Source organism: Lycium barbarum, chromosome 12, assembly GCF_019175385.1.
Source record: "Lycium barbarum isolate Lr01 chromosome 12, ASM1917538v2, whole genome shotgun sequence".
In the NCBI taxonomy this organism is placed as follows: Eukaryota; Viridiplantae; Streptophyta; class Magnoliopsida; order Solanales; family Solanaceae; genus Lycium; species Lycium barbarum.
The window spans coordinates 101006371-101014340 of NC_083348.1; the positions used below are offsets into that span (position 1 = coordinate 101006371).

A 7970-nucleotide genomic window follows, 5' to 3' on the forward strand; every position below is an offset into this window, starting at 1 on the left:
CATAACGACAAAATCAGAATAATTACACTGGAGAGTACTTACTTGAGTTCAGGCCTGAGTATAATGAATAGAAGGAATAATCTTGTAACGTCCTTTTCTATAATAGGTCCATCACACATCTGCATATAGAATTAAAAACATTAACACTGAATAAGTTTCTAAAAGATAAAGAATATGAATTCAGTAAAATGAAAAATTCACGAATAGAATTGGAGGAGGAGAAAGTCTAGCATTATATGATATATATAGAAGAGGTCAAGAAATTGGATATTCATTCCAACTCAAATTTCATTTTGAATTCGAATTCAAATATCATATCACTTTATTAGATAGGACTCCAAAATATCCTTATCTTATAATTTATTATATATTTGAATTGAGAAAAACATTTGAAACCGAGGAGATAAATTATATTTTTTTAAACTAAATGGAGATGAAACAAAAGAAGAGCAGCTCTTACCCTTCCTTATCTTTAGTTTTGACCTTCCCCTAATCTTCTTTGCTTATTATTTCTTTTGTTTGTTAGAAAAGACAAAAACAAAAGTACGAAAATTTTATCCTGACACATATTCTTTGCTAATTTTATATATATATAGTTTGGATAATTTTTTATTTCATTTTAAAACTTTAAATTCATTGCAAATTCAGTAATAAAAGTACGAAATGAAATTTTATTGATGTATTATAGAATCTTATCACTTATAATTTCATCTGATTTGGATAGCTTCAATTTAAATGTTAAACCTTAATTTATTTGTTAAAAGATTCATATATTTTTGTTTCTGTACATACACTTGCATTATAGCCATTTTTAACTTTATTAAAATATAAGTTTAGATAAGCCATAGTTAGTAAAAAAAAAAATCCAGATATTGTTTAAGAGAAGCCAATATCGCGAATTTAAAATCTAGGAGGATTTAAAATGTTTATCTCTAAAAATTAACTTTAATTCCAACAAAGAATAATAGAGAATGCAATGCAATTAAAAAGATCTTCAAGAAAATGTGGTTTATTTTATAATATCGGATAGGATAAGTTTTGGCAATAGTAGGAGTTCATTTAGAACTCTTCATCCGTGGGTTAGTAGTTTAATACTAATGAAAATCTAATTTTACTCCAACAATCTAATATTTTCCAATTCAAATACTTCAAGATATATTTCAATTCAAATTAACCAATTCAAAAGTTTTATTACTATCTCCATTAACTTTGTCCTAAAATTGCCAAGTGGCTTGTTATTAGCTTGCCACTTGGCTTAACCACATTGCTTATACCTCTCCTATTTTATATAGGAGTATACGTACCCGCGCAATGCGCGTATCGCTTCAAAAGAAATGAATCATTAAAAATATTGTGCCTAAGATGTTAAAATAAGGACACAACGACTTAAAAGATTAAATAAAGATGAAAGAAGAGATATTTACTTGTTCATAATTTTACAGTTTATCAACAATGTTGTGCTAACAATGCATAAAAATTGCATTTTTATGTTGTTTAGAAAGAAAATAAATTACACAGTAATAATAACGTTTTATATGTATAAAGCATATATAAGAAGTATATTAAAGAAAAAGGGTATTAAGGTATGTTTTTACATGAAATTAGGTCCTCACAAAAGAAGAAAAACAATGGTTACAGGATTTGTGAAGGGGATACACACATAAGGAAAATGTCTCCATGAGCCTAAGTTAAAGACTTGCATATGCTCCCAAACCGCTTACTATTTATTCCACAACGTGATTCCAACACAGCCGCGGGCATAAGAATGTAAATTGCCAAGTTTATGTGCTACGTATTACCAGCAAGAAGCATTAATGGCCTGCCAATTGCACCCGCTAGCAATGCTCTCCACTTAGTTGTCCTGAATTTCAAATAAGTTTCTCCTTAATCTACTGTTAGGTTAATTATCCCAACAAATCTCAAGAAATATGAAAAATTTCTGATTTTCACACACATGCTGACAAACATACAAACACACACTCATACAACACGATAAATACATACAGATGTACATAGATAACAAATTAAGTAATATATCTATTTGCGCGTGAGAGGTCGTCCCAAGCAAATCAGAACACCTAGTTACGGGAAACATTCACATACCCTTTCAAGAGAGAGTTGTTGTTTCCTTTCAACTGGTTCTTGCACCTGTTCCGGGTCGTCACTATATCTTTTGCATCCTATCACCCTTACTCTTTTCGATAGGTGCTTCAAAATCTTGACCTTGTACATCGATTTCATCCAGTCCGCACATTTTGCTTTATTTTTGGCAGGTATCCACATCTTTTTCAGCCTCTTTCTGGGATTCCTGATTCTTACGGCTTGCTTGAATTTTGAATCCTCCTGCACAAAGTCGGTAAAACCACAAATTTGATAATCCATCTCAGGGCTATATTCAGCATCAGAAACAACCATCCAGACAATAAATACAGACCAATTCCTTCAGCTAGTTTCTAAACCTCTCCTTGTCATTTTCGAACAGAGAGAGAAAACATTGGCAAACCTCAACTCTACACATTTAATGGTTTACACACTTACAACTTACTCCATTAATACTAATGAACAAAACACACCTTTCAATCTCACTTATCCAGAAACAGTGACGCCATATAATCTTGTATTACTAATACCTAGCATAACTAATATCTGCATTACTCTAACCAATGGCCAAACAAACACTAAATAACCTGAGATGATAAACACTAACTAAACAAACAAATGTAGTTCACTGATTATGGTATTAAATATGATCATAACTTCACATGCAAATCTTACCTATCAATATGCAATAGTACACCAATCCTATAAAGTACGTACACATTAACACATTTTGTTTCCAGTTCCTTTCAATTACATTAATCAATAGTGTTTAAGTACATGATGGAGTGATAGTGAGAGTAACTTTTCTCTTCTAATAGAACTTGTTTTTTACCACCAAGACCAAAATTACCGCAGAGAACATCTGTCATAAACTAACAGGAAATAAGAATACCACACCTAGACATTTAGTAATTCCGACAATATCTCCATGCTTCACGCCAGAATGAAATTTCACAAAGTCCTCTACATTCAATACTGAATCCCTGCACATACATCAAGACATAATACTTCTCAGTGATAAGAAGTAACTTAATCTCTTAAACAAAAGTCTATACGAAACTTAGGAAAATGTAACTGCTGGGAGCTTAAAGACTCGTTTGTACAAAACCTTTTGGTCATCTCATCCACCTACTATCGGCATAAGTTAAAAATCAGAAAACAACAAAATGATAAAGAGTAATATAACCACCTCGCACTTGCCATAAATGTTAATGTTTTATGAAGTTGTATACAAACTATATTGTGTGAACTCACCAAAGAATTTTGTCCTCCCTCTCATAGAAATAACGTTTCTCTTCCTCTAGTTCTGCAATGTCCTCCTCTCTGTCACTAAAAATTAGTGCTTCACTACCATGTTGGTCATAATTTTTCCACCTTCACCGAACCACTGATTGGTATTCAACCATTTCTTGATTTCTATGCTTTGTGAAGAAGATTGAGATCATACAACCATGAAATAAAGACGATTTTGTAATAAAATATCCAAACCGTATACATACCTTCTCATCCCCCAGCAGCATCTCTAGCGACACTACGCGAACCTTTAAATTCCACATCATCTTAGTACTCCATATATCACTAATAAAGTCAATTCAGGGAGACATGCTTTTGAAGTATATATTGAACAGCGTATTTGTTTTCCAATGTTGAAATTGAACTATGTTATCGAGATTCTTAGAATACCAATTTATACAAGAAATTGAAAAGCTGTGCAGTTTGGATTAAAATATGACTCTTTTACTGAAATGCATCCTAGTAGAAGTGTAGAACTTTGTTCAGGAGTAGGACTCTTTTAGGATAGAGTCAAATACACATAATATATTTCAATATGTGTAAATGAAGATAATTAGTTAGTAGGAGGAGTAATATCTGCATATAATATCTCTATCTTTATCTTTAAGATTAACTTCTATTCATTTTTTTTTGTTCTTTTCGTTAATTAACAAAGCAAAGATAAAAAGGTATATGCATTTGAGAATGTCCCCGTGCCGATATTTGTTTCTAGCTTGCTCTCGACTCTCGTTAATTAAGAAAACTTTAGCTTTTAAAATTTTAAATCCTTCACTTTATATTTATAGATTATTATTATTACATGTATTAATTAGCAATTTTTATTGTTGTTATTATTATTATTATTATTAAATGATTATTTGACAAAAGATAATGGCAAAAGAAAAAGAGATAAACGTCAGATTTTTTAATATGAATCAATATGGACGTACTCCTTGTTGAAAACTGAGTTTTGAAATTTCTCTCAAACTCAAAATTTTAATATTTTCTCTCAAACTCAAAAGCTGTACGGTTTGGATCACTTTTATTAAAAGAATTAAAATAGGACCCTTTATTAGAAATGAAGAAGACACTGGAAAATTTCTGTTGTATTTCTTGATTCTCAAATCTGTACAAGCCTGTGGATTTATACACTACCCAGAGCATCTAAAAATATTCAAGGAATATTGTACTAATTGTACTATTACACATGTCCCTATACTATATATGTTGTTGTCTAACAAACCAAATGAAATATTTATAGGTGTCTACTAAAATAAAATATAAATACAAAAATACAAGTTGTGTACAGGTTGTATTTTGTTTGTATCTTGATTTTATTTGTATGTTGATCTGATGGACATGGGCCTGCACTGTGTTGCTGAGACTTGGGCCAAATAAACCATGTTGCATCTGTTGAGACTTGGCTCAAATAAATTATAACCCACATCTGCTGAGACTTGGCCCAAATAAATTATAACCGAAAGCTGTGTAGGCCCAGGAGTATAAATAGAAAATGATGCCTCATATTCAGACCTAATGTTCTCAGATCAAGTACTACGAACTAAAAAGCAGATCAACCACTTTGTTCTTCTTGTCTCTTCTTCTCTTTCCCTTTAGCTGTAGAAATTTCCAATTTTGTTTCTTCATTTCTGTTGAGAGCATCGTCAATACCCTTTGATTGAATTTAATGTGGTACATAACTCTTTTTTTAACAGATTGCTTGAGTTTGAATGGATTGTGATATTGTTAAGGATAAAGTTTAAAGCTTCATCCTAAACGCGGATAAGTGTTGCTTGTTTTAAATTCAAATGTTAAAACTTTATTTTCCATAAATTATTTTTTTAATTTTGGAATGTTTTAAAAAATGTTAAAAACTTTGTCCTAATTCTTATCATTGTTGTCTTAAAATTGCCAAGTGGTTTGCTATTAGCTTTCCACTTGATTTAATCACATTGCTTGTACCTCTTCTTTTATATATATATATATATATATATATATATATATATATATATATATATAGATATATAGATATAGATGCTAACAGTGGCCCTGGCAAAGCGGAAAAAAAATAGAGCGCAGGAAGATTATTTGCATATACGAAGTTCAAAAGTGATTTGCTTATACTAAAAATTCCACTTTTACTATTAATGATGCTTTTAAACTAATTTTGTTCTTCGCCTTTCACAGGTTATTTGCATAAAATTGTTTGACGGCAAATATATTATGAACACTAATATGTTTCCTAATTAATCTCCAAAAGGAACTATGGCCAATATTGGAAAAAAGCTAAGCATTAATGAGGAGCGTAATTACTTGCTTCAAATAGGATTGATTTTGATGTTTGGCTGAGATGAGATAGAAAAAATGAGAAGGCTTATCAAATAAACGATCTTGACAAATTAAGCATCACATAGTGAAGATAGGCTAGTCCTTGATCTAACGTCAGCGATTCAACATTGATCAACACAAATTAAGGAACGTCAATAAGCTACTAACGAATTTTGTTAAACTTTATTTCTAATTTTTTTTTGCTGACATTTTGCTTTAAAAAAGACGCATGAAGTAGCGAAAGAAACTAAAGATTTGTAAATATGAGATGAAAAAAGAAGATTCACTTGGAAGATCGTATCCCTATGTACCCATATGCATGAAAACTAAAATAAATTACATTCTTAATAGCTTAAAATCTTAAAAGAATACTTCAAGAAATGACAATATAAAAGAATGTGTTTAACTTCGCAAATAATAATAATTTAATAAAATATTATTTTATAAATTTAATAATCTCTTTAATAACCGCACGAAGCGCGGGAAAATACAATAATATAAACATAAATTAAATACAGATTCATCAACTTTTTAACCTTTCTGACTGTTGGGCTAAAACGGCCCAAATATACTCTTAACATGATGTGATATTGTCCGCTTTGGGCCAAGCCGCACGGTTTTCTCCAAAAGGCCTCATATCATTAAGAGTGTCCAACTCCTTATAAATAGCTTCCTTTTCTTTTTAGCTATCAATATGGTACTTTGTTCGCACACCCAACAATCTCCCCCTCGAACTAAGTTCCACGTGGCTCATTATCATACCACGGGTCAGAGATTCAACATGTCTGTGTGCCACCCACACGGTCAGAGTATTTACGGTCACCGAAGCCCAAAGGCTGTGAATGCGTCTTCAAAGCTACGGGTAAAGGTCGTAAACCGGCCCATAGACGGGCAAAGACACTAAGCTGGGCCCCACGCCACACTCCGCCATCTTCATACTCGTCCTGCCAAACCATTGGCTCTGATACCAGTTGTTGGGCTAAAACGGCCCAAAGATACTCTTAACATGCTGTGATATTGTCCGCTTTGGGCCAAGCCCGCACGGTTTTCTCCAAAAGGCCTCACATCATTGAGAGTGTCCAACTCCTTATAAGTATCTTCCTTTTCTTTTCAGCTATCAATGTGGTACTTTGTTCGCACACCCAACACTTTGCTGGGAAGAAACAAGCAATAACCAAATTGCACGACGAGGTAACAGCGGAAGAAATACCCAAGTCGAAACTTCCCACACTATTTGAACCAAGAGAAGACAATAAACACTAGCACAAATGGAAATCCAGGCAGCTATACCAACAATAAATTAGCAAAGTAAGAAAAAATAAATCGAATGGAAGAGACACCAAATTTACGTGGTAAAACCCCTTCAATGTGAAGAGGAAACATCCATGGGACCTCCAGCCCACAAAAGCTCCACTATAATCAACAAGAGTTACAACAATGTTCCCCAAATGGCTACAACAACAAAGCCAAGCACAGAGCAACAATACATAAAAGATAGCACCAAAACTAGCGAAGAAAGGAGAGAAATCACCCCCAAAACCGAGGTACTGTTCGTACTCGAAAACTGGAGCTACAGACCACAAAATCTGATCTTCACCGTTGAAATTGAAGAACCTGATGTTGAGAACTCCCAGTTCAAATTTCAGCACGATTCAACGGTTAACGAATCAGGAAACGCAATTTAAAGCGGACTATTGTAGCAGAAAATTTCTGGATGAAAATCTGTTTTCTCTCTCACGTTTTTCTCTCTATATGGCTGCTATAAATTCACTCTTGTGTTCTCAAAATAAGACCTAAATTGATCCTATATATAGAGAAAATTTTGGGCAAAATTGGCCTGGTCCAAATTGGATTGGGTTTTATTAATCCAATTCCACATAGGAAGGGAAAACCCAAAAACCTAACAATTTTCCCCCTCCCGACTATGTGGAGGAAACCGCTATCCTGGCGATCAAGCAACACTCTAAATTTAGACTCGCAACCAAGCCTAGGACAACCTCAATAGATAACATCTTCACAAATAGAGAAACGATTTCATCAAAATCAACTCCCTTCTTCTGATTAAATCCCTTGACAACCAACCTAGCCTTGTACCGTGGAACTGGGTTACCATCTTCATGTTTCACCCTAAAAACCCACCTGTTTTTCAAAGCTTTTCTATCTGTAGGAAGCTTAACCAGATCAAATGTATGATTATCATGCAAGAATTTAATCTCATCTTGCATAGCATCAAACCACCTTTCTTTTTCTTCACTATCCATGGCCTTATC

The 7970-nt window shown here is 33.0% G+C and overlaps 1 protein-coding gene across 2 annotated transcripts; it reads right to left on the reverse strand.

Moving 5' to 3' along the window:
- Positions 1 to 1531: 1531 nt before the first annotated feature.
- LOC132623504 (DNA-directed RNA polymerase II subunit RPB1-like) lies at positions 1532 to 3868 on the reverse strand. 2 transcript variants are annotated; one of them, XR_009576259.1, is made up of 4 exons: positions 3355 to 3868; positions 2998 to 3083; positions 2104 to 2343; positions 1532 to 1861 (listed from the first exon to the last, which is right to left on the reverse strand). XR_009576259.1 is itself a non-coding variant. In XM_060338271.1 (2 exons), exons 1-2 carry the CDS (start codon positions 2413 to 2415, stop codon positions 1853 to 1855), a joined length of 321 nt encoding a protein of 106 aa, XP_060194254.1. In that variant the 5' UTR covers positions 2416 to 2987; the 3' UTR covers positions 1532 to 1852. The 2 variants fall into 2 exon arrangements, 1 of the variants encoding a protein (XP_060194254.1); XM_060338271.1 differs by lacking the exons at positions 2998 to 3083; positions 3355 to 3868 and having other exon boundaries at positions 2104 to 2987.
- Between the last annotated feature and the right edge of the window lie 4102 nt (positions 3869 to 7970).

Excerpts from the sequence above, each read along its gene's own strand:
- LOC132623504 (XM_060338271.1), bottom strand. The coding sequence starts at position 2,415 with ATGGTTGTTTCTGATGCTGAATATAGCCCTGAGATGGATTATCAAATT.